Below are 27,839 nucleotides of genomic sequence, written 5' to 3'. Positions count from 1 at the left end.
ATTCATTATGTGGGCAGCTACTCAAAACAGTTTGCAAAGGCATAAAGCTTCTGCTGAGGAACTGCAGCAAAGCAGAGACACGCAGGCTGCGCCGGAAAGCATCCTTGCTTAAGGAGTATTAACACATTAGCAGCCCAAAGGAAGATCAATTGCTTTTTCTTTGCACAGACAGAGCGTCTGCAATAGAATATGCCAGGAGTGCCCTTTCCCAGCATTAAGCATAAGCACCGCTGCATTAACCTTGCCCGGGTTAAGAGCTGCATCCCCTTGGCTCCTGCACCAACATGGCTGTTGACCACAAACCTCATGCTATCTCCATCTGCCTGTGCTTTATTGCCAGGGCAGAGCAGATGTACATCTACGCTGCAAGCACAGCCTCGCTTTCCCCAGCTCTCTGTCCAGCAGTGACTCATGAGGTCAGAAGCCAAGTGTCAGACCTTGTGCAGAGCTAAATGGGATCAATACTCTTCTGGCTGTTAAAGCGATCTCTTGGCTTTTCCAAATGACAGAAAAAGCCTGACGGGGCCATTTTCAAGAGATCAGAAATATACAAATCTCGAACCAGAGAGACTTGTGCATGCAAATAAATAGAAATCTGAGAGTTTGTGAAGGCCAGGAAGGAGGAGAAGGGACAACCAGGGCACTCTGGAAACAAAGACAAACTGAACATATAAGACAGGGAGCAAACCAGGCTTCCATTCAACACAGGTTGTTTATCTGTATTGCCATGTTGCCCTGGCTATCACTTTTCCACAGCCCTGCAGCAATGGGACATTTTACTGAGCTCGCAAGAGGGAGCGGAAGTCTCATTATTGCAGCCCAATCATGACTCCTGGGTTCTAATTCCTGACTCACCCTGGGGCTTTGGCCATATCATTCTGCCTCAGTTTCCCTCCTTATTTCTATTACAGTGGCACCTAGAGCCCTCAGAAAAGACTGGACCCCCACTGTGCTGGGTGCTGTACAAACACAAAAGAAGAGATTGTCTGTTGAATAAGCTTTTGGGGGGCAGAGACTAAGGGTGGGAGCAGGAACAGAGGCACAGAAAGGAGGCCCCTAACTTTGTTGCTCAGTAGTTGTGCAACGTTTGGGCCCAACACCCAGACCTTAATTTTAGGGACTTTAAGAAGCAGCCTGTCCCAAGCAGATTTTGACACCCCCACTCCCCCAAATGGTGAAGTGGCGGAGACTGCATGAAGCCCACCAGGGACTTAGCTGTTGCTGTAGACTTAATGTGGAAGGTGCTAAGATATGTGGTAATGGGAACCAGTATAAAATTTTAGGAGAGGATGCGATTAATATAAGCTTAAGAGCCTTAACTCTGGGTTTCTTGTGTCTGTAATGTTTGCACTGTTTAAAAATGGAAATCAGCCACCGTAATTCCATGTGAAAGCCCCCCCACCCCTTCCCCCATTTAATATCAGTGCTATTCTGTGCTTCCCTTGCCTGGAACCAATCCACCACCCAGCCTTTGGCATCACACACGAATGGGATCTGGATTCATTTCTCATTCACCGCCGACTCAGGGGAGCCCATCGCCCTCTGCCTTGCTGAACTGCCTGTGACAAGCCAGGCAGGTCTGAATGTCACCCCGCTCGACATTAAATACAGGGGAAGCCACAGAGCTTCTCATCAGGACTCCTTTCTCAAGGCACTGCCCTCTCCCTTCATTGGCGGATCCCTTCTATGTTGCCATATCCATCCACCTCTTTGGGCCCTGTTCCTATGGGGTAGGTCCTTGATGTTGGGGGTGTGATTCCCAGTTCACGTCAAGCTCTCATCAAGCTAGCGTGCTACAGATAGTAACGTCGGGGCAGTAGCACAGGCAGTGGTGAGGGTAAGTGAAAACCTGCCTGAAGCCCGTGGGGGTGTACTCAGCTAGTTCAGACACCACTCACCACTGCCTGCGCTACCCTGGCTACACTCCCGTTTGCAGCGCGCTAGCTCCGTGAGAGCTCCCCCGGGTGCGTGAGCTGGAAATCGCACCCCTCGCTCCAAGTGCAGACGCCGCCTTGGGCTTTCTTTGTGGACTCGGTGCAGCCGTGACTCGTCCTTGGTGGCGCTGCTCCGCTCCCAGGCAGCGCTGTCTCCTCCCTAGCCGCCCGCGCTCAGCCTTGCTTCCTGAGGCAGCACAGCCTGCAAGTCCGAATTCAACCCAATCAGCTCTCATGCCTGTTGTGCCTCCCGCCCCCTCCCCACTTTCAGAACCGATGAGCACCCGTTTTCCTCCATTGTGCTATCGATGGGGTCTGCGGGACTTTAACCCAATCCCTCTGCTGGTTCTCTGCTAATTCTACAAGCAGCAAGAGCCAGCACAGGACACTGGGACAGACGACTCCGCTGGAGACACCAATGGTCCAGCTCCTCTCTCCAGTCCCTGGCTCGAGAGACAAGCACCCAATGCCAAGCGATAGGAGGCTGGTCTCCTTCCAGCAGCCGAAACCCTCCAACTCCTCTGCACTGACGAGCCCTGACCCAACACCTTTCTAGCCGATAACACCCTGCCCCGCTTGAGCTTCCATCACATGCCTGTCACCCTCCCTCCCTCTTGCCCTCTCCTCACATCACATCACATCACGTCACATCTATTGCAGACTGTGAAGCCCTCAGGCCAGGCACCCTGTCTGTGGCCTTTCTGCAAAGCACCAGGCACAGCTGTGCAGTTGATAAAGCCAGGCAGGAAAGTCTGAAGCACTGAGCCAGGCTAAGCAGAGCAGAGCCCACTGGGTAAGGCCAGAACTTACAGCAAGAATCAAGAAACCTGGTCCAGTAGAGACACATATTTGGAGCAGTAGAATTTATTGCCACGTTCACAGGGGCCTGTGCATTATGTGGGGAGCTAGGCAATGGCACAGACCTAAAACCAGCTTGGGAGAAAAATATTTCCCAGATGTAAAGCCTTCTGGGACATAGTTAAACACTTGAAAAATCCATCACTTCTTTGCTTTAGTCACCATGAGCCCCGGGGCATTTTCACAACCTTTCGGTGAGGCTTGTGCGCGTAAAACCACCTAGATGGGCTGGGCGGCTCAGAACCCCAGTGAGAAATGGGAACGACACAGGCCAATTGCGAGGCCTCTGATTTACAAAAGGAAACACTTGAAATTACTTGAAGCAACTCCAAGTCCCTGGATCACAGTTAAAAGCCAGGCTACGTTTTTCCATTCAGGATCTTCCTCACGGCAGATGTTAAGACAAAATTAACTGGTCACACACATGCGCTGTACTATGGGGAGTAGGGCTAAAATCACTTACCCACAACTCGACTCCCACTTCAGACAAGTGGATGAAACACACCAGAGCAGGCCTGTATGCAGAGGGCTCTAGAATAAGGAGTGTGACCTACAAGGGACATTTAGAGCTGGTTGAAATATTTTGGTTGAAACGTCTTTTCAGCAGTCGATTTTCCCCCCGTCTTTTCAATTAAAACAAAACATTTGGGGGCTTTCCCATTCTCTCCTTTTTCCAGTGGAAAATAAAGGGGAGGGAGTTATTTTTCAGTTTTGTTTACCCATAAAAGAACAGTTCTACCAAAAAAAACCCCCACATATTAAACACCAATTTTTCCCCTCCTGAAATAATTGGCAGGAAATGTACAGCTTTCTTCTACTAGCTTTAATCACTTTGGCTTCTCCCAGGCTAGGCCATGTCCACCGCGTACATGGAGCTGACATTTTGTTGCATGCTCTGCTCATGTGATCCTCCCTGTCCTGATGGCAAGACAGCAGGATTGTCAAAAGTCGTAAAGACTTTGTGACTCTTGGAGTCTTCTTGGCATCTGTTCTATTCTCTAGTGTAGTCCTGCAGGCAAAAACAGCAGCAGCAAGAAAGTGGCTCGGGGGGGACGGATGGACCTAATGGACCTAAATTTAAATGTCAAGTGACCCAAAACCCTGGTGATAAAAACACATTTTGTCTGAGGATGGGAGATTGAGCGGAATTGATCTTGTGACTGGGACAGAATTCTCTTAGGGCTGATTATTTACATACAGTTAGTTGTTGCCATTAGAAAGTCACCCACGGCAGTTATAGGGAAATCACTGTGGTATTTGCTGTACCACTGTGTGGGAACTGTGGGTAAAGGATGACCGTTTAATGACAACGACTGGAGAGCCTGATCATACGTACAACCACGTAAAACTGGCTGCTAGTAGAGAACTTGACACATGCAGATTATTAAAGGGAAAAGCAAATAACTCAGAATTCTAGTCCTGGAAATTTGTTTAAGCAGAGATGGTCCAGATGGCTTTCATTGGTGGTGGACAAACATCCATCCATCCATCAAGCTAAGATCACGTTAATGCAGTCTGGGATGGATGTGGCACTGCGCTGTAGTAATGTAAGAATACTGTATGTTCACCTGGTTATTGGGATGGTCACTGTATGCGATACTGGGTTAAATGAAGAGTGCTGTTAGGACAGAAAGTGGAAGGTGAAAATAGTGGCTCTAGATAAGAGAGAGAGACACCCACCCACCCACACCCAGCAAACGCTTGGGGGTTACAAGACAACGGGAGAGCCACTGACTCTGAGGAGACTGGCTACACCACCCGCTGAGTCCACCAGGCTGGTTTTGGACAGCAAGGCTAAAAAGCCTGGGAACAGAGAGAACAAAGAGCTGTGGCTGGATAAAAAAGGGACCATCTAGGGGACCTGTTCAGGGGAACAGGTGACACCCACTGGGGTGTCAGCAGACAGGCCGGCCTGGTCCATCATCACCAGGTGGCAGGACTTTAGGCAAGACAGACACAGACTGGTCATTGCACTAAAATCCCTTTTGTCCTAGGTTTTCATTGCTACTGTGAAGATTAAACACGTTTGGTTTATGAAGGCCGGCTGGTCACTGTATTCACCTCTGGTCACACGCTACCAAGGGGTAGCGCAGTTGACACACACACAGGGATGTAGCCAAGGGACCAGTCTAAGACTGGGAGAATCAACTGATTCCACCCCAGGAAAGGTAAAGGCCCAAGGCCTGGTACCCGAGGTACACTCGGAGTGGGGATGGAGGTGCAGCGAGCCCTGGAGCCATGGCAGAGTCTTTCTCCACCCGTGAGGTTAGTCTAACAAGGGGTCACTGGGCGGCACAGGCGAGGGAGATGAACAGCAGGTGTCGGGAAAACAGCATCGTGCCAGGTCCACAGCAAACATCTGCATATTAAGCACCGTGACTCTTCAAAATCTCCCACCTTCACGCCACCCTTCCCTCCCCAGGCCTGCAGCAGCATCTTGCATGGGCAGGGCTATTGGCTCAGGCAGCTGCTCACTGACCCAGGCTTCCTGTCTCTGCTCCCGCAGCACTAACCTCAGCCTGGCTCCACAGAGCCAGTGATGGGCCCCCTGCCCACCCCCGCAACACGTATTGTTGTTTGGGGGGTGGGAGAGGGAAGGAAAGCAACAAAGAAAAGGGGAAGAGCTGAAGACAAATAAAATACAGAAGGTTGGGGAGAGCATACATAGAAGGAAGGAGGGTTTAGTGACTAGGGAACCTGATTGGGCCTCTGGGTACCTGGATTCTATTCCCGGTTTGGCCACTGATCCACTGTGTAGCTCTGGCTGAGTCATTTTGCCTCTCTGTGCTGCTGTTTTACCTCCTGCCCTGCTCTTTAGACTCTCTGGGGCAGAGACTGCCTTTCGCCATGTATTTGGACAGCACCTAGCACACTGGGGACCTCGGGTGGGATTTCAAGGTGCTATTGCTATACAAATAAACAACATGGAAAAACAAGAGAAGAAAAAATGGGAGGAGAAAGAGAGGAAATGGAGAGAGAGAGCGAGAGAGAGAGAGAGAGAGAGAGAGAGAGAGCAGCAATTGTTCTGGGACATGGTGCAAGGGCACAAGAGAGCTGGGTCACATGCACCCACCAATCTGTGGTGCATTGAGGACTGTGTTGGAATTGCAAACTATCACTTTAAGACTGCAGGGGTGTGGGGGGGGCAGCATTCCCTAGTCCCACTTGCAGGCAAGGGGCCTCCATAGGAAAGCATGCCATGATGAGTCAGTCTGGACAGAGCCAGTCTAGAGCAAGGTGTGGGGAGTTGTGTCTCACTGTCTTAGGGAGCAGTCTGCTTTCTCTCTCTGTTTTTGGGTTCTTGTGTGTTATCGGTTTGAATTCTCAGAAATAAAGCTGTGTTATGTTGCAATCTTCCAGAGAGAGTAGTTTTATCTAAGTTCTCTCTCTGTCTCTATGCTGTGAACATAACACAATCCATCACCAACCGGGGTCTCTAGCAAAAACAAGAAGCCGGAAGTCACCGGGGGGAACTTCTAACCCTCAGGATGCTTTAGCTCAAAAGTGCCTGTGTTCCTAGAAACCTCAAATGATGCTTTGGTTGAAGTGAGAATTACAAACAGGTGGGACTTTTCTGAAGTTTGCCAATACTTTAGAAGGCACCAAGCCTTTCAAGCCTTCCCGGGCAGCAGAGAAGCAGCAGCAGCTGCTCTTGCAAGTATCATTGCAAACCCTCAACATTTCAGAAAGCATTTGCCTTTCTTCCACCCGATGAGCCGGACTTTACTTCTGTCTGCCCAGGACTGTATATGCATCATCCCCTTCACATTCATTCAGCTAGAAAAGGGGGTGGGGGACAGCACCTTAAGGGTTAACAGTTGAATATTTTAGAGTAGACTGCCCGTAGTTGTGGGGGCAGGGCTGAAAGGGAGGGAAGGACGAGGGGTACCTGTTCTCTTGCCGAGTGCTCAGGTCGGCACTAATGGCTGCCTCCTGCAGTTACTGATGGGGGCAGGGAGCAACGACAGCTCAGCATGATTGCCAGAGAGGTGGAAGTCTCCTGACCTCACCAGCTGTCAGGCATGGAGAAGACCCTCCAATATCTGAGCCTCTTCTTCAGACACCTCCCCGCCTTCCCCCAAATCCATGTGCCGTTGCAGTCACGGTCGCTTGTAACTTCTGACTGCTTCAGTTATGGTAAATGAGGATTCCCCACTGTATACAGAACTGTTCCCTCAAACACAACCCCGCACACCTCACTTCACTTACAGGCAAACCTGGTGGTCCTTGCGGCCCCCGGGGTCCTGGCTTCACTCGAACCTGTTGCCCGTCTGCTGCTGTCCACAAGACACCGCCCTGATCATGGTCCTCACTCCTCTTTGCTTCACTGCCTGTCTTCCCGCGATACACGACCCCTCTGTTGTGATCTGAGGGGACCACCTCAGTATCCAGTGATGTCTGGATTGGTTTCACAGCTTCCTCGGGGCTCAGGGAAGCTTTAGAAGGGCTCTCTAGGGTTCCTTCACCCACAGGTGCCTCCGCCTTCCTACGGGAGTCAGAAGAAGGGGCCCTGGCTATGTTTCCTGCAGAGCCCACTGTCTGGCTGACCTCTGCGGAGATTTTGGAGAAGATGGAAGGGTTGTCTAGGTCTATGATGGCATCAATCGGTTTGCTGGGTGAGAACCAGGTCCGAGAGCCCGTGTCTCCCTTCAGCTTTTCCGTAGTGATGTTCTCATCCTGGGGTTTCGAAACGTGGTCTTTCTTGGAAGCTGGTCTGTTTACTTTGGCAGAGGTTCTCGAAAGGATAACATTGTCATCAGCCACCTGAACATCTCGACGCCCAGCAGGAGGAACTGAGGTAACCGTGGTAATGGAATCACTGGCATTTCCTGCAACCTCCAACTCGCTTCTGCCAACCCCGGGCCTGCCAGGTCCTGTGATTTTATTGTAGGTGGAGTTTAAAAGCTCGAAGCCTTCCTCTTCAATAGAAAGGCGTTCCTCCTCCTCAGCAGAGAGCCTTTTAGTAGAAGGGGCTGAAGTGAGGGCACTTCCATTGGGGCTGGGCCTAAGGTTCTCTTGGGGATTCTCCCACACCAGGGGTGGCCTCACAGCCAAATCTGAAGTGGTAAATTTTGAGCCCTGAAAGGGAGGAAGAAGAAAGGACATTTTTAATCATTTTAACCAGACAAGGCATCCTCTGTTCGCATTCCAGGCCTTTGGAAAACACCTGCTGTTGGCCATACTGGTCCAGAAACAACCCATGTTTATTAGCTTTTAGGTCCAACCTTTTTTCCCTCATCCCTGAGAAAATGGGCATTGGGTAGGGCTGGGGAACGGTGACATGGAGCCATTTATTTTTTATTATAGTGTTGCTGGGTTGTTTGGTTTGATCTGGTGAAGCGGATCGGCTAGTTTATCCCTAATTTCAGGGCAAAATGGAACTTCTCAGCTAAGGAGCCAAAACCCAGAGCTCCTTAATGCATGAGCATAACTTTAAAAGATTGCTAAAAGCACCCAGAGCATTGGCCAAGTGAAATTCTAGGCCATGGACAAAACTTTAACATGTAGCTGCTTCTTCTATCAGCCTCAAACTAAAGGGTAAACCAAAATTAAAAACCTGTTTTTGTGCAGGGGAGCCAGGGGCCAGAGTTATGAGGATGGAAACCAACTCTGGTGCAAGCAGATTTAACTGAAGTCCACGGAGTTACACGAGGCACAAATCCATAAACCCAACGTCTTTGAGATACAACTTTCAAAGCACTTAAAGTCCCCTTGTGGTCTCAGTGCAGTCACATGCTCAGGCATGTCTCAATTAAGGGCAGTTGCTAAGCTTCCAGGCCTTACTCTGAAACTTCCTCTTCCAGCTGCTGTTAAATGGAAGAACACTGGGGCAGCAAACCTCCTTGAGGGTGCAGCAGGGAAGGCGGTTGGGAGGCAGGGAGAAGGGAAGGTAAGAGGAAGTGCAGCCTCTGGGACATCTGCGGCAAATTAATGAATTAAACATGGGACTGGCAAGAGTTTCATTCGGGGCTAGCCCAGCAGAGTAAACTGCCCCCTTAGGGACGGTGAAACTAGCAATTGTTCTTGCAGCTTCCTAGTGCAAAGAGATGGAGTCCCGGTACCTCCCCCTTCCCCATACAGTGACAGGGGAGTGGGGGAAATCGTGACATCAAAAAAATTCCAAACTCAAAAAGAAAATAACCTCCCTAAACAAGTAAGATGTTCAACCCAAAGTGGTTTCGCTGCATTAGAACAGGTGTTAAACTTCATCTCCAGTCCTTTTGTCACTAACTCCAACGTAGGTTAACAGTGAGGTCTGAATCCAGACTTTTCAGCCAATCAGATTCTCTATCTGGAAACACCACCTGACCCGTTCCTTGTTCTCCCCTGTCCGCCTGTATTCGCTTGTTGTCGCAGACTGTAAGCCCTGTCTGTAGAGTACCTAGCACAACTGAGCCCTGGTCCATGACTAGGCGCTACCACAATACAAATAATAAATCAGAATCCTCTTAAAGCAGTCACTAGAGGGAGACCAAGCCCCAGGCTTGCATTGCCCTTTTAAATCTCCCACAACTACAGCTCCATCGGCGAAAGCAACAGCAGGAATGCTAGTGTAGACAGAGTTATCAGCCTTGTGACCAGGGTATTACTGTTGTAAAATGCGGCCAGACCAGGAAGGAACACTCGTACCTGAGCTCCTCTCTAGCCCATCCACATCTGCCAGGATCTTGCTTTGAGCAGAACTGGTTAGCAACATAATTTGGCCCAACTGTTTGCTGGGCACCTGGTCTTGGTTAACAGACACACTGCTGCGTATTTAGAAATGATGAATTAATCTGTCACAAACAGCAAGTGCACCAGGAGGCAAAATCAAGAGAGGATAATAATTAAACTTCCGGAACATGTGGTGCCTCATTTAACATGACAGGAGGGCGGAGAGAGGTGGGAACCAGGAGGAAGGAAACCAGACCTCACTCAGTTACCCTTCCCACAGCTCCGTTTCTGTAACAGTGTTAGAACAGGCCTGGACTCACAAGGAAGCAGGGCAAAGTGGGTGGGGGTGGGGTTCCATCAAAGCCATGACCCTGCTGATAAGTTAACACAACCATCCCCTTTTAAGTTCACCTATTAGAATCAATGAGGTGCTGTCTCAATTACAGAGAAACCCGAACAAGATACAGCTCCTATCAGGCAACTTCCTATCTTGTGCCCTAAGGTATAGCCAACAGCCTAGGTAGAGCTGGGCAGGAAAGTTTCCCCATCCCACGAACATTTTTGAGATTTTTAAATTTTGGCCCTTCCCAAATCAGGACAAAAAATCTCAAAAATCTCAAAAAGTCAAAAATCTCAAAAATGTCCATGATCCAGAAAGGAGGAAGGGGAGAATTCAGTTCCAGTTAATGGAAACATTTTGTTTTGATTGTGTCCATTTAAAAATCTGTTTTTACTATAATTAACTTACATTTCAAAACAAAAAGTGGTTTCAAACTGGAAAACCAAAAACATTTTCCTTTCCAATATGTCAAAAGAAACATTGACAATTTCAAAACGTGTTCAAAAATATTTCAAGTTGAGAAATCCATCAAAAGTGACCCTTTTCCCACAAAAAAAATCTGATATTGCTGGATCGGCATTTTTCAATGAAAAACGTTGTGTCAAAATATTGCTGACCAGCAACGATCCTAGGTACAAGTCTCTCCTCATGCAAGTTTTACCCTGGTGTAATTCCAATGACTTCAGAGGAGTGGCTCCCAATTTACACTGGAGTAAGAGGAGAATCAGGATGTGTCGTACTATTCTGCATAAGCCGTCCGTTTTTGTTGGTCCTTTGGATGTCGCTTAAGGCAAGTTGCCCTGGACTTAACACGTGTCCATACTCACTAGAGGAGTTTGTTTCGATCAGGCTGAGAACTCACGACAAGTATTTTAATACTCAGTGCCACAGATGTAAGCCCTGGTTACTTACCAATGGAACTAAGAGCGAGCTTGCCATGAGGATGAATTTGTTTTTCAGCAAGTCTCCCACCACAGCACTACTGTATTTGCAGAGCAGTGTCCGTAGTAGAAGCACTAGTACAAGTAAAGCTCTGGCAATGACAAGCATTTTTTTCCTCTCTGTTAACTAGTCCTGCTTTGAGCAAGGCTAGACGTGGTGGTAAAAATGCTGATGGCTCTGTCTATACTATAAGAATAATAGAATAGCAGGGCTGGAAGGGACCTCAGGAGGTATCTATAGTCCAATCCCCTGCTCAAAGCAGGACCAATCCCCAGACAGACTTTTACCCCAGTTCCCTACATGGCCCCCTCAAGGATTGAACTCACAACCCCGGGTTTAGCAGCCCAATGCTCAAACCACTGAGCTATCCCTCCCCAACTCCTGCTGTTACTATCCCCAGTGAAGCTACTAGGAGATTTCCCCAAAAGACTAGTGTCTTCGAGGCATTTTTGGCCAACAACTCCAATGTTCGTTTCCTCAAGAACTAAATGAAGCCACAAAATTAAACCCTGACTGACATGCTTGATTGATCTCTACACACAGTGTGTGCGTATTTGTAAAAATAGGGACATTTCTCTGTCAGTGATGTCTTCCAATACTGCTCCTTGGAACAGAGAGTTGGCTGGGCTTCTAGATTACTAAATATAGATACACACAACTTATTTAAAGGAAACTGAACTGAAACTTGGGGCCAACTAGTAAATCCTTCCGCTCTGTAGCTGTGCAAGTGCCGCTCTGTGGCATTGTACTGCAGCCATCAGGGCACTGATCTAGCTGAGTGGGTTTCAACCTGTGGGCCGTGGACTCCTGAGGGTCTGCAGACTATGTGTAAGATTTCCAGAGGGGTCTGGCACCTCCCTTCAAACATTTTTAGGGGTCTGCACATGAAAAAAAGGTTGAAAAACTCTGATCTAGCTGAAATAAGTGTAAACTCCATACAGTTAGATACAGCATTTCCACAATTAAAATGAAGGAAGGTCAATGACACATTGTCCACAGTAATCCATTGTCCACAGTAATCCACAGTATCTCACACACAATTCAGTCTCCTGGCAAGCCTGATTAACAGAGACACAAACAGCCACCTCGAGCAGAAATAAAGAAGAAAAAAATCACTTCAAAATGAATTATTTGAGTTCAGAATAAAAACAAACGCAATTGGAGTCCCAGGATTGGGAGGCAGCAGCATCAAAGCAGCAGTGTATCCTAGGGCGACCAGAGAGCAAGTGTGAAAAATCGGGACGGGGGTGTGTGGGGGGGTAATAGGAGCCTATATAAGAAAAAGCCCCAAATATCAGGACTGTCCCTATAAAATCGGGACATCTGGTCACCTTAGGGTATCCACTGTGGTCAGTCACACTGCAGAAAGGAAGTCAGGTTGAAAACAGGACCTGGCTATGCCCAGTTCACTACCAGAAGGAAGATTTATGGAAAATAGAACCAGAGAAGCAGAATGACACACAGTTGCTTGCCTGAAAGATTTATGGACATGATATAAACATACAGCAAAAGGTCCCTGCACTCTACGTGCTGTTTAACCCCAACCAACTTCTTATCCTCTTTGTGGACATTTTGAAACAATTTAACGGTGGCATTTACTTATCTTCAAAGGAACTGATATAGGCCCTCGCTAAGGGGGCAAAATAAGTTTGTCTTCTGGAGGGAGACACACACACACACACACCAATAACTGAAGGGATGCAGATATGGAGAAAAGAACACAAACCAAAAGCCTTTACTACTTGCAGTCAAACTGGACTGAACCTCCAGGACAAATAATTTCATGTTATAATACATGAGACTTACAGCTGTGTCCTCCATGGCTGGGTGCCCCTGGGGGAGATTAGCACCAACTCTAAACAATTCACAGAATCATAGAATATCAGGGTTGGAAGAGACCTCAGGAGGTATCTAGTCCAACCCCCTGCTCAAAATTCCCCTACCTTAGGAAAGCCTATGGCTGCTTGCAAATCCAGCAGCAGACAGCTCAGCACAAGGATCTTCATCATGTTCCGCAGGGCAAAACCAAGCATGGGGAATGGAAAGGTTAGACTGTGCAGCTGGCATAAGACTCAAGGGATGCTACATAGCCCCACCCACTTCACTACCACAAAGCTAGTCCCGACAAGTGCCCTCGTTTTTCTCAATGGAAGCACAGACTGCAAGTATGGCTGGGCTCCAAAGCACACCACAGATTTTGGGTTCTTCTTTAAAAAAAAAAAAAAAGCCATTGCCAATTTGGACTTAAATATCAAGAGAGGGTAAGGAAATTTTATCCCATTGGCACTGGAGTGAGCTGTTCTCTCTGCTCCTGGCTATGTGAATATTTTATAGAACTCCAGGAGCCAGGGTGTGGCCAGATTTGACTGGAGAAAGGCTTTAGTTTAACAGAGCCCAGGGCAATGGTGTCCAACTACAATGTCCATTTTCCCTCGCAAACCAGAAATAACCCGCAGCAGCGAGCCACAGAGTCCAGATCAACTGACTTGGGCTTGCACTCCAGGGCTAACACTAGCAGTGTAGACATCCCTGCTCAGGCTCTAGTCTGGAGGGTGCAACTCGGATCCTGGACAGGACCATCTCCATGGCTATTTTTTAGCCCTGTAGTCCATGTCAGTTGACCCAGGTCTCTGAGACTTGCTGCCATGGGTTTTCTTTTGCAATGTGGACATACCCTAAGTCTCAAGGACAGACTGGAAGTCTGGGACAGAGCAGGGAATTAAACCCACATCTCCAAAGCCCCTGCTAGCAGCTTAACCACTGGAGCATCCTTAATGGAGTTATCCATGGCACTGGAAGAGAACATGTCCCACAAGCCCTTTCTGTAGCAGAACATGCCTTTGACTGGCAATCTCCTCTGGGCCAGACAAGGAAAGCCCAATAGAAGTCATCTTCATGGGAGGAAGCAGCAGGGGCTTGTGAAGGTGAGCGGTGTGGAGGTGAGCAGCTCTCCGTTCCCACCCCTCCCCAGATTGGGATGCCTATGAGCGCAGACTTGTTGCGACTCTGAATTCATGAACAGGCCTCCCTGACGGCTGACGTTCTGTCTCTTAACTCCCACCAGAAACTGGAAGCCAATGGATGCTTCTGTGAGACAAAGGGTCTGACATCAAGAAAACAGAGGGAGGAGGGGAAAATACGTAAGAAATAATGGTAGTCTGGGGAGAAAATAAGCAATACTCCTGATAAGAGCAAATGGAGACTTTTCTTGCAGAGAGGTCATGGTTTGTGGGTCAGAGCTTCGTGGGTTCAGGTCCCAGTGAGGGACAGATTCCTCATCACATTTATTCGATATGCTTACAGCCCTTTGAATAAAGGTGAATGACAGTGTCTGTTCTACTTGTGGCTTAATGCAAGTCCCAGAGGTACCAGCTGTGGGTTACCCTGTGGACAGTGCAATGCCTGGACTTGCTGAGCAGTGGTTGCGTTTGCAAAGCATGATTTGAAACACTTTGAGAGGCCGGGAACAGAAATGGCACCAGGAAGATGCCAAAAAATGCACAGCACCTTTGAACAAGAGCACGCTGCAAAAGGAAGGCTTAAATCCAGCCTCTTGCCAGGGTCCTATGTCCCTCCGCCGCCCAGCAGGGACTTACAGCTAGGACTGGGCACTCCCAGCAGCAGGGGGAGATCGGACCCACCTCCACAAGTCTCCTCTAGCTGCAGGAACCTCTGAGGTTGGAGCTTCCTGCAGCAGAAGGAGGCACGTGGAGGTCACTCTGATCTCCCCCGCGACAGCGAGAGTGGCTATGCAAGGGAAGGACAAGTCCTGTCCCTCCCCAGCCCAGGGTGGGCTTGCAGCTAGGAACCCCCTGGCTAGGTACTCTCAGCTGCAAGGGGGAGATCAGATTTCATGGAGAAGGGCTTATTTCATGGTCCATGACACATTTTTCGCGGGCATGAAATTAGTACGGTCCTACTCATGATACTTTGAAACAGAAGAAGAAAGGTCTCGCTTCCTGAAGCACTGCCATCCGAACACTCTCTGTTACCAGCACCACTGTTATAGCTCATGACAGAGCATCCATCAAAGCAATTTCAAAGCTTATTTCTGTACCCAATTAAGGTGGAGCAGATGATCAAATGAAAGAAACAACCTGCATCTTGTTAAAAACAAGGAACCGGAGAAGGAATAAAGTTCTGCAGAGAAATCCCACCGTGAGTCCATGTGCAAAGGGACCAGGTGCTCATTACACTCCCAAAGTGGGGCAGGAGGAGAGGGTGTTATATAACATATTAATCCTGGACAGGTCAAGGGGCTTAACAGAAGAACAGGATGGCCAAGAAATGTTTTTCCCATCCTGCAAAAATATTCATAGTATTGAAAAGTTTTCCTGCCGTGAACTGGGACCAAAAAAAAAATAAAATAAATAAATAAACCAAAATCTCAATAAGTTTTCCTGAATCCAAGATCTGAAAAAGTTTCTGGGTTCAGGTTAACCGAAATGTCAGATTTTGATAATTTTTAAAAATTTCATTTTTGATTGCTTTTAAAATCTTCTTTTAGTCTAAACATTCTCCAAAATTTGAAACATAACCATTTCTACTAGAAAAAACAAATGTTTTCATTTTGGGATGTTTTGACAATTTTGAAACTTACTTCCTGTTCAAAAATGTTTTTGAGTCAGGAAATTCATCCAAACCAACTCTGTTTCGCAGACAAATGGGGTTTCAATTTACTGACATTTTTTGGTGAGAAAAAAAAAGCGGGGGTTGTCAAAAATCCCCAACCCACTCTACTTAACAGCACATTGGTGAAATTCAACAGAGAGTCCTGTGGCACCTTTAAGACTAACAGACGTATTGGAGCATAAGCTTTCGTGGGTGATTATCCACTTCCTCAGATGCATTGGTGAAACTGACAGACATACTCAATTGGGAGGGTTGCAAACTTGAGCAAGGACTAACACAAAGCTATTTGGAGAAGAAAGTATCAGAGGGGTAGCCGTGTTAGTCTGGATCTGTAAAAGCAACAAAGAATCCTGTGGCACCTTATAGACTAACAGACGTTTTGCAGCATGAGCTTTCGTGGGTGAATACCCACTTCTTCAGATGCAAGTGTCCTTGGAGAAGAAAGATGCTCTTGAGGTTAGAGCACCGGACTATGCTTTAGCGGTCTGGTACAGTTCCCAGCTCTAACACAGATTCTCTTATTCATCTGACTTCAGTGAATGCACAATATCTTTGCCACCTGAGATCCCTTTTCCTCCCACTCTGAGGAATGTGAAATAGTGTGTGTGTGACAGCTGCAAGAGCAAGTATTATAGATCTGAAGGAAAAGGATTCCCCTAATGTTGGAAGAGCAGTGCCTATTGCTAACTATAACCACGCACATTTTTATAGCATCTTTCATCCAAGGACCTCACGATACTTTACATTAAGCAAACATTACAGGGAGAGCTGGTTGATTTTTTTTTTTTTGCGCTTTTTCAAACAAAAATGAAAATTAAGCAAAACCAAAAATTTTCATGGAAACAAATGAGTTTCAACAAAAGTTTTCTCAAATCCAGGATGGAATTTCTGATTGAACTCCCAGAATAGCCAATAGCTTGGTGGTTAGGCCATTCAGCTGTGATATGAGAGACCCAGGTTCAAGGGTCCCTGCTGTACCGGATTTGGAACAAGGACTTGAATCTGGATCTCCCACATCCCAGCTGAGCATCCTAACCACTGGGTTACTGGCTATTCTGAGATCAGTCTCTCATTTTTCATGAAAAAAAAAATGAAAGGTTCCAGTTTATCCCAGGGTGGAACAAAACCAGCTGCCTCAGTTTTGAAAATATTCATGAAGTGTTTTGCAGCCAGCCCTCCTTACAGCATAGACGCTGTAACCGACATAAGCAAACATCGATAAACCGGTTTTCAGAGACGAAGAGTATCTGAATCTTCCATTCGGCCAACTCAATGGGTGGTGGCTGTGCTCAACAACTCGGAACATCAGCTCGCCCAAAATCCCAGATACAGAGCTGGGAGGAGAACCCGTATTCCCTCGTTTAGACACTAAACTGCCCTCCTCCTATGGTCAGTTTCAACTCATCTCATTTACACAAAGGACAGAATCCTAAACTGTTCTGGGGATGAAATTGCTGCAGTTAGCACTTGTGTAACACATACAATCCCACTGATTTTCCCAAAGGAATCCTGGTAAATCAGGTAATGCCTCTGCTTTTTCCCAGCACCGCCTGCTTTTGAGAAGCCAAAGGGTTAATCAGTGTTCATGCTGTTCATGGGAACACTTTATGCATCACGGCTAGTGTATATGGGACTTCAATCAGCCAGTGCCGGTATCATCTGAAACTAATTAGCAAGAGAGGATTGCGTGTGTTAATGTGTTTATACCACATATTAGACAAATACACGGTATGTCTCAGAATCCTCTCTCTTCTGGGCTTTCCCATAGAAGCATAAGCTGCAGGCAAGCACCATACAGGAACTCCAGCCTGAAATTACTTGGCAGAAGGCTAAGACAGCACACTTACTCTCTTCCCACATGCAGGGATCATGTTCTGAGCCTTGGTAAGTCTTAAACCAAAGGCATCCAGATGTCCATTTCAGACATTAAGACCCAACCTGCCTGGTGATGGCTTTGAGATGGATTTGGAAGAAAGCCAAACTTTTGGAGCAAACACAAGTTTTCTCCTACAAAACGTATTCTGAACGGTGAGGCACATTCCACCCCGTGCATATCCCATCTCCTCCTCCAGGCCAACCATCTGGGTGCATTTCACTCTACCCCCCTCCAATCATTAAGTCCCATTCTGCCCCTTCTCTCCAGCCTTCCTGCAATTCACACTGAAAATTTTAACCAAGGTTGCAGACCAAAAGGCCCTAAGTGATTTAGGAGCCTACGCCCCATCTTCTTTCTATGGAACTGAGGTGCCCGAGTCACATAGGCGCTTTTGAAATTTTTATCCCTTGTCTATATTCAGAGTTTTCGTTTATTTAAGTAAAAGTGTTATTTCAAACTGATTTAATGAAAGTGGTTCCGAATCCCACACGGACCCGCTGCATGCAATTTAAATCTGATTGATCTTGATTTAGCTACTCTTAATTCAATTTAACCTTAGCTCTAAGACAGGTTTAAAATCAAATTAAGAGCATCTACACTGTGTGTTTCACTGGTTTAACTAAACAGGTTTGAAGTCACACCTTCAATTACACTGTGCAACTTTGAATACAGACAAGACCTTAGAAGAAAGTCTCTGTGTGCATTAAAAAAAACCACCTGCCTCCTAAATGATAATAGATTAATTTGATCTGATTTGGCAATATTCAGATCCATAATTTGAAAAGTTTAACAATCTATTTTATTAATTCTTTTCAGGCCAGGGACTAATTTAGTAACTTTATTTCAGAAAAATGTTTTCAGATTGAAATTCAGCCCAACTGAATCATTCATGGTTCTTATTTTAAAAAAACCCCAATAGTTTAATCCTTAACTATGATCAAGCCAATAAAACAAGATCTAGCTCACAAGAGGATGTCTCACAATCACAACAATATGTAGCAACCACAAAGACTATGTGGTACGGTTCCCAGTCACACCACCCTCACTCACTTTCACTGGGCTGGGTCAGGGGTGCAGGAGGGGAAGAGGGCTCTCACTGGGGGTGCAGGCTCCAAGGTGGGGCCAGAAGTGAGTGGTTTGGGGTCAGGAGGGGGCTCTGGGCTGAGATGAGGGGTTTGGGGTGCACAAGGGGCTCCAGGATGGGGCTGAGGAATTTGGAAAGAGGGAGGGGGCTGCAGGTTGAGGAAGGGGGGTGTGGGAGGGGGTACAGGCTCTGGGCTGGGGCCAGGTATGAGGGGTTTGGGGTGCAGGAGGGGACTCCAGTCTGGAGAGAGGGGGCCGAGGGATTCGGCGTGCAGGAGGGGACTGTGGGTTGAGGCAGGGATTTGGGGTGCAGGAGGGGATATGGGCTCTGGGCTGGCGATGAGGGGTTCAGGGTGTGGGAGGGGGCTCTGGGCTTGGGGTTGAGGTGTGTGTGGGGGTAAGTGTTTTGGCTGGGGTGCAGGAGGGGGCTCTGGGTTGGGGGGGGGTCTCAGGGCTGGGGCAGGGAGTTCACAGAAGATCAGGGTTGGAAGGGACCTCAGGAGGTATCTAGTCCAACCCCTGCTCAAAGCAGGACCAATCCCCAGACAGATTTTTGATCCAGATCGATAAGTGGCCCCCTCAAGGACTGAGCTCACACCCCTGCGTTTAGCAGGCCAGTGCTCAAACCACGGAGCTATCCCTTCCCCCTGAGTTGGGACTCGGGGTTGGGGCCCGGGCTTACCACAGGCAGCTCCTGGTCAGCGACACAGCAGGGCTAAGGCAGGCTCCCTGCCTGTCCTGGCACCACGCTGTGCCCTGGAAGTGGCCAGCGGGTCCAGCTCCTGGGCGGGGGGAGGCAGGAGGCTCCACATGCTGCTTTTGCCCGCAGGCACCAACGCCCCCAGTTCCCATTGGCCACAGACCCCAACCAATGGGAGTGTGGAGCCGGTGCTCGGTGTGGGGGAAGCGCACGGAGCTCCATGGCCCTCCTGTGTAGGAGCTGGACCTGCTGGCCACTTCTGGGGCGCAGCGCGGTGCCAGGACAGACAGAGACTAGGCTGCCTTAGACCCACAGCACCACCGACTGGACTTTTAACGGCCCGGTCGGCAGTGCTGACCGAACCCACCAGGGTCCCATTTCGACCAGATGTTTCGGTCGAAAACTGGACACCTGGCAAACCTACTATGTGGGGATTAAGCCAGCCTAAGGAATATAACGTGTCATACTGTTCAGCGGTTTATCCATCCTGTTCTAGGATAGGATTCATTCTGGAGTCTTTAGAGAACGCATTTGAGAGATCCGTACGGGGGGTTAGACAGGATGGGGAGCGATCCCCCCAAGATGAAAAGATAAACTTCACTCTCCCTCCAAGTAATGTGACTGGAATTCATTGCCATAGCATTTCGCTGAGGTCAAAACCTTCACAACGTTCAAAGAGAGAGTAGACCAGAGGGCCACAAACTTTTGAGGGTTGTGTCCCCCTCACTCCTGTCCACGCCCCCCCCCCCCACTGCTCTGGAGCCAGGCTGGGAGCTGGGAGAGGGATTGGGTGGAGACACGGACAGAGCTAAGGGAGTCGAGGCTCCGGCTGCAGCTGGGGGTGGGGCTGGGGCCAGGAGCAGAGTCGGGGCCGTGGCCAGGGGCCAAGGCTGGGGGTGGGAGCAGAGCCGAAGCCGGGCTGCAGCGGGGGCCAGTAGGCGGATGCAGAGCCGTGCCGGGGCCAGCCCCCATGCAGGGCCGGGAGCAGAGCTGGCTCCTCCCCTCCTTGTCCTGCATGGGGACTGGCCTGGGCTGGCCATCCGCCTCCCCGAAATGTTCCTCCATGTCCCCCATTTTGGGAACCTCTGGACAAGACAATTCTGTAGAAAAAGAACACAGAGTTATAATGGCTAATGCTTAAAATACATGTTGGGAGGGATATAAAACCTCTTGCTTTGGGGTTTAAACCAAGTAGCTAATTCTAAGGGATGAGGACCAGACCTGCAAGGGGGCAGATAATCCCACATCTGCTACCGTCAGATTCTGACACCTTCCTCTGCAGCATCTAGTGCTGGCCATTGTCAGACAGGACCTTGGGCTAGACCGACTACGGGGCTGATCCACTCCAGCAGTTCCCTGGTTCCTGACTCCATCCTTCCTACCTCACAGCAGCCAACATGAGACCAAGAAAGGGGAGATACAAACTCCCCAGCAAACGGAGGACGTGGGATGAGAGGGGACAGGAGAGCCTGTTTGCTTTTCTAATGCCATTGGCATAACCTCTTCTGAAGCCATGTTGCTTTTGAGTGGAGGCTAACCCCAAAGGGGGCTGCAGCCCTCCAGGAAAGCATGAGGCTCTTGCAGCCTCCATCAGCTTCCCTTCTTGGGAATGATTTTTGCTGCTTCTCTGAAGAACCAAATTAGAGGTCCCTGAGAGATAATTAGAAAGGAGCGTTTCAGTGCAGACCCACAGACCAGGCACTGCTTGCCAAAGGGGGACACCCAGCTCCCGCAGGGACGTATAAATGTCAGGAAGGGTATTTTTGAGCTCTCTGCAAGGTATAATTAAAAATCCTGGCAGACAGGATGGCTAAATCGGAATCCAGTGGTTTTGGGTTCCCATGCCCCAAATCCTGGCCAAAGGCAGCACAACTAGTACTAACTATTCTACAGTGCAGAGCACTTTGGACAAAGCGTCTTCTGGCCCTAGCAAGCAGATGGGCTCTTTTAGGTCCAATGGCAGAGAACCTGGCTGACATGCAGGAAAACTGGGGTGTGGTTCCACCTGTGAAAACACATGACTGTCTGAGCATAAGAATGGTCCTGCTGGGTCAGACCAAGGGTCCATCTAGCCCAGTATCTTGTCTTCCGACAGTGGCCAGTGCCAGGTGCCCCAGAGGGAATGAACAGAACAGGTGATCATCAAGTGACCCATCCCCTGTCACCTATTACAAACTTCTGGCAAACAGAAGCTAGGGACACTATCTCTGCCCATCCTGGCTAATAGCCATTGATGGACCCATTCTCCATGAACTTCTCTAGTTCTTTTTTGAACCCTGTTATGGTCTTGACCTTCACAACATCCTCTGGCAAGGAGTTCCACAGGTTGACTGCGCATTGTCTGAAGAAATACTTCCTTTTATTTGTTTTAAACCTGCTGCCTATTAATTTCATTGGGTGACCCCTAGTTCTTGTGTTATGAGAAGTAGTAAACAACACTTCTTTAACTACTTTATCTACACCAGTCATGATTTTATAGACCTCAATCATATCTCCCCTTAGCGCAAGGTTTTGGAGCGGAGCCTCGAGCTGGAGCATGGAGCAGCACCGGAGCAGTGGAGCTGCAGGTTTTTGCCTGGAGCTGGAGCGGAGCCGGAGCACAGCTCCAAAGCCCTGCCTTAGCCATCTCTTTTTCAAGCTGAGAAGTCCCAGTCTTATTAATCTCTCCTCATACGGAAGCCGTTCCATACCCCTAATCATTTTTGTTGCCCTTTTCTGAACCTTTTCCAATTCCAATAGATCTTTTTTTGAGATGGGGCGATCACATCTGCACGCAGTATTCAAGATGTGATCGTACCATGGATTTATACAGAGGCAACATGATATTTTCTGTCCTAGCATCTATCTAATGACCAGGAGATCCACTCAGCCCTCCACAGTATCCACATAGGTCTCTTGTACTATTAAAACCTTGGCCTTACTCTTCAATTGTGGCATTTCAAAGGAACAGAAAACAACCCTTTCCAACAGCAAGGAACGGGCATGCTAGTGAGGACATACACGGAAACGAATGGGGAACATGCCTGGACAGAGGAATGGGGGGCGCGGAGAAGGCCTGTGCCTCAATTCTTTGGAAACAGAGGCAAAAGCATGAAGTGACGCATCCCAGTTGCAGAGGGAGTTGGTACCAGAATCAGGTGTTTTGGGCTCCCGCCATGTCCCTCCGACAGTACTGTACAATCAAGTGATTGTGTGAACTGGAAGCCCTTGCCTCCCCAGGTTCACAGGGACACCAGTAGAGTGCTAAGTTCTTAAGAAACCTCATCGCTAACACTCACGTGCATTGTATTCTTACCTCTCTTTCTTGCCTGGTAAAATTGCCTGCTGCTCTCTCCATGACACCATGCCTGCCTCCCCACCCGGTGCCTCAGCAGGGACGGGTCACAGGCACTGCTATTCTCAGCATGAATATGGCATTCCACTGAAAGGGTTTCAACAGCTCCCTTTTAATCCTAGTTAACCTGGGCAACTGTGCTTCAGGCCTGTTTTCTTGAATCAGTAGAGATTCTACAGGGTAGCAAGAAAGTCGAGAAGTGGGTTATAGCTCTTAGCCCCTTATTAATGGATAATATCACAGTGGTGTCTCTCTGCCCTGCAGTTTTGCATTTAACCAGCTTTACAACCAATATTACGACCAGATCTATATGCAGGGTGCTGGGATATATATATTTTAAGAACAGTCGCCCTGCGCTTGGGTCATCAAAGGTTCAAACTCGGAACCTTCGTTATTAAAATGGTGACCCTCCAACCACTTAGCTAAAAGAGCAACTCCTCAAGCTGGTAGAAGCAGTAGGCTCTCATGTAGACTAGCCACGAGAGGGCGACAGACACAGTGTGTGGGGTTATATCTGAATTGCAATCTACTGTGATTTCTTTTATGTGCTGCAGTAATTTTCAGATAAATAAAGGAAGGAGAGAAAATCAAAAGCATCATGTCCTTTTTTTTAGAAGCTTTTGAAGACCATGTCTGGCACAAGTTACCTAATCCCAAGCAGGACAGCAGCATAGGCTGAAATAGAAAAGCCAAGCAGTGAAAAATGGGCACTGTCCTTTTAGACGCCAATTAAATTTTGATACCCGAGGGATGAGGGGAATCTCATCTAACTCTCCACAGAATTGAGTCACAAGCTGGTACCGGCGCTTCCCTTCGGCACATAGAATCCTGATCTAGCCAGCAGGATCCCTCAGTGAACAAAGAGGCAGCTTGACCTCAGGGTGTGAAGAGTTCCTATCTTTAAGAAAGGGAAAAAAGGTGATCCGGGTAACTACAGGCCTGTCAGTTTGACATCTGTAGTATGCAAGGTCTTGGAAAAAAAAATTGAAGGAAAAGTAGTCAAGGAAATCAATGGTAATTGGGACAAAATACAACATGGTTTTAAAAAAGGTAGATCGTGCCAAACCAACCTGATCTCCTTCTTTGAGAAGGTAACAGATTTTTTAGACAAAGGAAATGCAGTGCATCTAGTTTACCTTGATTTCAGTAAGGCATTTGATTCGGTTCCACATGGGGAATTATTAGCTAAATTGGAAAAGATGGGGATCAATATGAAAACTGAAAGGTGGAGAAGGAGCTGGTTAAAGGGGAGACTACAACGGGTCATACTGAAAGGTGAACTGTCAGGCTGGAAGGAGGTTACTAGTGGAGTTCCTCAGGGATCGGTTTTGGGACCAATCTTATTTTTTTTTTTTTTTTTTTTTTTTTTTACTGACCTTGGCACAAAAAGTGAGAATGTGCTAATAAAGTTTGCGGAGGACACAAAGCTGGGAGGTATCGCTAACACAGAGAAGGACTGGGATGTCATACAGGATGATCTGGATGACCTTGTAAACTGGAGTAATAGTAATACGATGAAATTTAATAGTGAAAAGTGCAAGGTCATGCATTTAGGGATTAATAACAAGAACTATTGTTATAAGCTGGGGAGGCATCAGTTGGAAGTAACAGAGGAGGAGAAGGACCTCGGAGTATTGGTTGATCACAGGATGACTATGAGCCGCCAATGTGATATGGCCGTGAAAAAAGCTAATGCGGTCTTGGGATGCATCAGGTGAGGTATTTCCAGTAGACATAAGGAGGTGTTAGTACCGTTACAAAGCACTGGTGAGACCACTTCTGGAATACTGTGTGCAGTTCTGGTCTCCCGTGTTTAAGAAGGATGAATTCAAATTGGAACAGGTACAGAGAAGGGCTATTAGGATGATCCGAGGAATGGAAAACCTGTCATATGAAAGGAGACGCAAAGAGCTTGGCTTGTTTAGCCTAACCAAAAGAAGGCTGAGGGGAGATACGATTGCTCTTTATAAATGTATCAGAGGGATAAATATCAGGGAGGGAGAGGAATTAGTTAAGCTCAGTACCAATGTGGACACAAGAACAAATTGATATTAACTGGCTATCAGGAAATATAGACTTGAAATTAGACAAAGGTTTCTAACCATCAGAGGAGTGAAGTTCTGGAACAGCCTTCCAAGGAGAGTAGTGGGGGCAAAAGACATATCTGGCTTCAAGATTAAGCTTGAAAAGTTTATGGAGGGGATGGTATAATGGGATAAGCTAATTTTGGCAATTAATTCGTCTTCGAATACTAGTGGTAAATATACCCAATGGCTTGTGATGGATGTTAGATGGGGTGGGATCTGAGTTACTACAGAGAATTCTTTCCTGGGTGTCTGGCTGGTGAGTCTTGCCCACATGCTCAGGGTTTAGCTGATCACCATATTTGGGGTTGGGAAGGAATTTTCCTCCAGGGCAGACTGGCAGAGACCCTAGGGTTTTTTTTTTGCCTTCCTCTGCAGCGTGGGGCATGGGTCACTTGCTGGAGGATTCTCTGCACCTTGAAGTCTTTAAACCATGATTTGAGGACTTCAATGGCTCAGAAACAGGTTTTATACAGGAATGGGTGGGTGAGATTCTGTGGCCTGCGTTGTGCAGGAGGTCAGACTAGATGATCATAATGGTCCCTTCTGACCTTAAAGTCTATGAGTCAGAATGTTATCAGGTTAGCCTTGCACAGATGGTTTTCCGGAACAAGGAGACACGGTGCATTCATCTAATGAAGCGGAATGTACAAACTCTGTCCCAGTGGGGTGCTGACATTGGGAGGGTCGGTGAGCACACGGAGAGGGGAGGAGCTGCTTTTCCATTGCATCCAGAGGTTCTGAAGCTTTTCCATTCTGCACAACACTTCATAATCAAGATGTGCCCCTGCCCTGCTCTAAAGTGCCATCTCCTTTAACAACCTCATGATCCTCCACTGCTTTGCCTTACGCATCACCAAGAAAATCTCCACCGAGCAGTGTCTAGAAAGCACAGCACTGGAACATCCTGGAGGGCAGTAGGGACTTAAAGAGGAAGCAAAACTCTTCTGGGGAATTTAGAAGGACTATTCTGTTTAGAAACATACTGCTTCTTTAACCTATATTTTAAGCATTTCACAGGGTGCTGTCACCACCAAATCCTGAGCATAAAGTGGTCTTTGTGCAAAATGCAGCAAAGAGTCCTGTGGCACCTTATAGACTAACAGACGTATTGGAGCTTTCGTGGGTGAATACCCACTTCGTTGGATGCATGATGCATTTTGTGCAAAATGTCAATCTCGCAGAGATGTGGTCTTCCTTCAATCTCCTGCACACTCTTTGGCCATGTTGCCAAAACTAGGTTACCGGGCAACAAGGTGGCAGATGAAATTCTGTGTTGATAAATGCAAAGTAATGCACACTGGAAAAAAATAATTCCTATTACACATAAATGATGGGGTCTAAATTAGCTGTTACCACTCAAGAATGAGATCTTGGAGTCATTGTGGATAATTCTCTGAAAATCTCTCTCAATGTGCAGCAGCAGTCGAAAAAGCTAACCATGTTAGGAACCATTAGGAAAGATAATAAGACAATAAGTATCATAATGCCACTATGTACATCCATGATACACCCACACCTCAAATACTGCCTGCAGTTCTGGTCACCCCATCTCAAAAAAGATATATTAGAATTGGAAAAGGTACAGAGAAGGGCAACACAAGCGATTAGGGGTTTGGAACAGCTTCTATATGAGAAGAGATTAAAAAAACAGGGACTGTTCATCTTAGAAAAGAGATGACTAAGGGGGGATATGATAGAAGTATATAAAAGCATGACTGCTGTGGAGAAAGTGAATAAGGAAGTGTTATTTACACCTCCATATAACACAAGAACTAGGGGTCATCTGATCAAATTAATAGGCACCAGGTTTAAAACAAACAAACATAACTACTTCTTCACACTGTGGGACTCATTGCCATGAGATACTGTGAAGGCCAAAACTATATCTGGGTTCAAACAAGAATTAGATGAGTTCATGGAGGGCAGGTCCATCAATGGCTATTAGCCAAGGTGGTCAGGGATGCAACCCCATGCTCCAACTGCTAAAACCTGGGATTGGTTAACGGGGGATGGATCACTTGAAATTGCCCTGTTCTGTTCACTCCCATTAAAGCATTTGGCATAGGCCACTGTCAGAAGACAGGATCCTGGGCTAGATGGACCATCGATCTGAACCTGTATGGCTGTTCTTACGTTTCATTCACAAGTGAAATGTTTTCTAAAGAGAAGGTTTCTGAGGTTTCAGTGAAAAATAACATGGTCACTAAAGTGTAATGGGTGAGAACTGCTATGGTGAGAAAAATACCTAAGCAGATGGCTTTCCCGTTCTCTCTATATCAGTACTTAAAAGACTTCAGTTTTAAACTATCAGAGATTGCACAAATGCTTTTTAAAAAACAAAAATCTGATACTAAGCCACATTTCTTCACTTGCATTTACTAGGCTGGAGTGATAACCATGGAGAAAGAACGGTAGGACAGCATGTATTGGGGTAAAAGCATTAGCTTACCACCTCTCAGAATCTCGGTTACAATGCTAACCATTAGTTCCCAAGTGTCTCATCTTAGGGTGTGTCTAAACAGCAGGCAGGGGATATGATTCCAGCTTGTGTAGACATACCCGAGCTATCATTAATCTAGCTAGCTTCAGTCCTGGAGCAGTGAAGTCAGAGTAGCACAGGCTTCAGTGAGGGCAAGCCCTGGCCAGTGCAAGGATGTTTCGTGCCCTAGGCGAAACTTCCACCTTGTGCCCTCCCTGCTCCGCCTCCACCCTGAGGCACCCCCCCCGCAGCAGCTCCCCCCCTCTGCCCTGAGGCGCCCCCCCTTACAGAAGCACCCCACCCTCCACTCCAGCTCAACCCTGCTCTGTGCATGAGCAGCTCGAGCACGCCGTGGCTGCTTCACTTCTCCCACCTCCCAGGCTTGCAGCGCCTAAGCTGATTGGCACCACAAGCCTGGGAGGCAGGAGAAATGAAGCAGCCACGGCATGCTCGGGGAGGAGGCGGGGCCATGGTGAGCTGGGGCAGGGAGTTCCCCTGTGTGCCTCGTCCTCCCCTTGCCCCCCCAAATGCCAGCGCCCTTGGCGACTGCCTAGGTCGCCTAAATGGTTGCACCGGCCCTGGGGCTAGCCACCCGTGTAATTACCCAGAGCTCTGGGTGGCCTTCTGTAGCCTCAACTGAAGTCCAGGCTGACACAGCTGTGCTGTTCCAGCACCTGAGTAAACTAGATTAAAACTAGCTTGGGTACATCTGCACGCGCTGCAATCCCACCCCAGGACTGCAGCGCAGACACATGCTTAGTCCAGTTTGCATTTGTTCTGTTATTCCTTGCTTCCACTGCGCTGTGAACCTGTCGAGTCTCCCACGTTAATGAGGGTCAGATTCAGTGCTGTAGAATGTGGTGTTGGTGATTCAATAGGTGATAGTTCGGCCGTTAACCAATGTCCCAGATCCGCGGATA

At 47.8% G+C, this 27,839-nt stretch overlaps 1 protein-coding gene across 1 annotated transcript in view; it reads right to left on the bottom strand.

Annotated features, from left to right (window-relative positions):
- The window catches only part of COL27A1 (collagen type XXVII alpha 1 chain), a 242,049-nt gene that overhangs the window by 117,347 nt on the left and 96,863 nt on the right, over positions 1–27,839 (bottom strand). Inside the window, exon 8 of the mRNA XM_044993151.1 lies at positions 7,002–7,871. Coding sequence (XP_044849086.1) covers positions 7,002–7,871 — 870 coding nt within the window. The remainder of the gene's footprint in view (positions 1–7,001; positions 7,872–27,839) is intronic.

The sequence above is a fragment of the Mauremys mutica genome, chromosome 18 (assembly GCF_020497125.1).
Source record: "Mauremys mutica isolate MM-2020 ecotype Southern chromosome 18, ASM2049712v1, whole genome shotgun sequence".
In the NCBI taxonomy this organism is placed as follows: domain Eukaryota; kingdom Metazoa; phylum Chordata; order Testudines; family Geoemydidae; genus Mauremys; species Mauremys mutica.
This window is presented reverse-complemented; position numbering and strand designations above follow the sequence as displayed.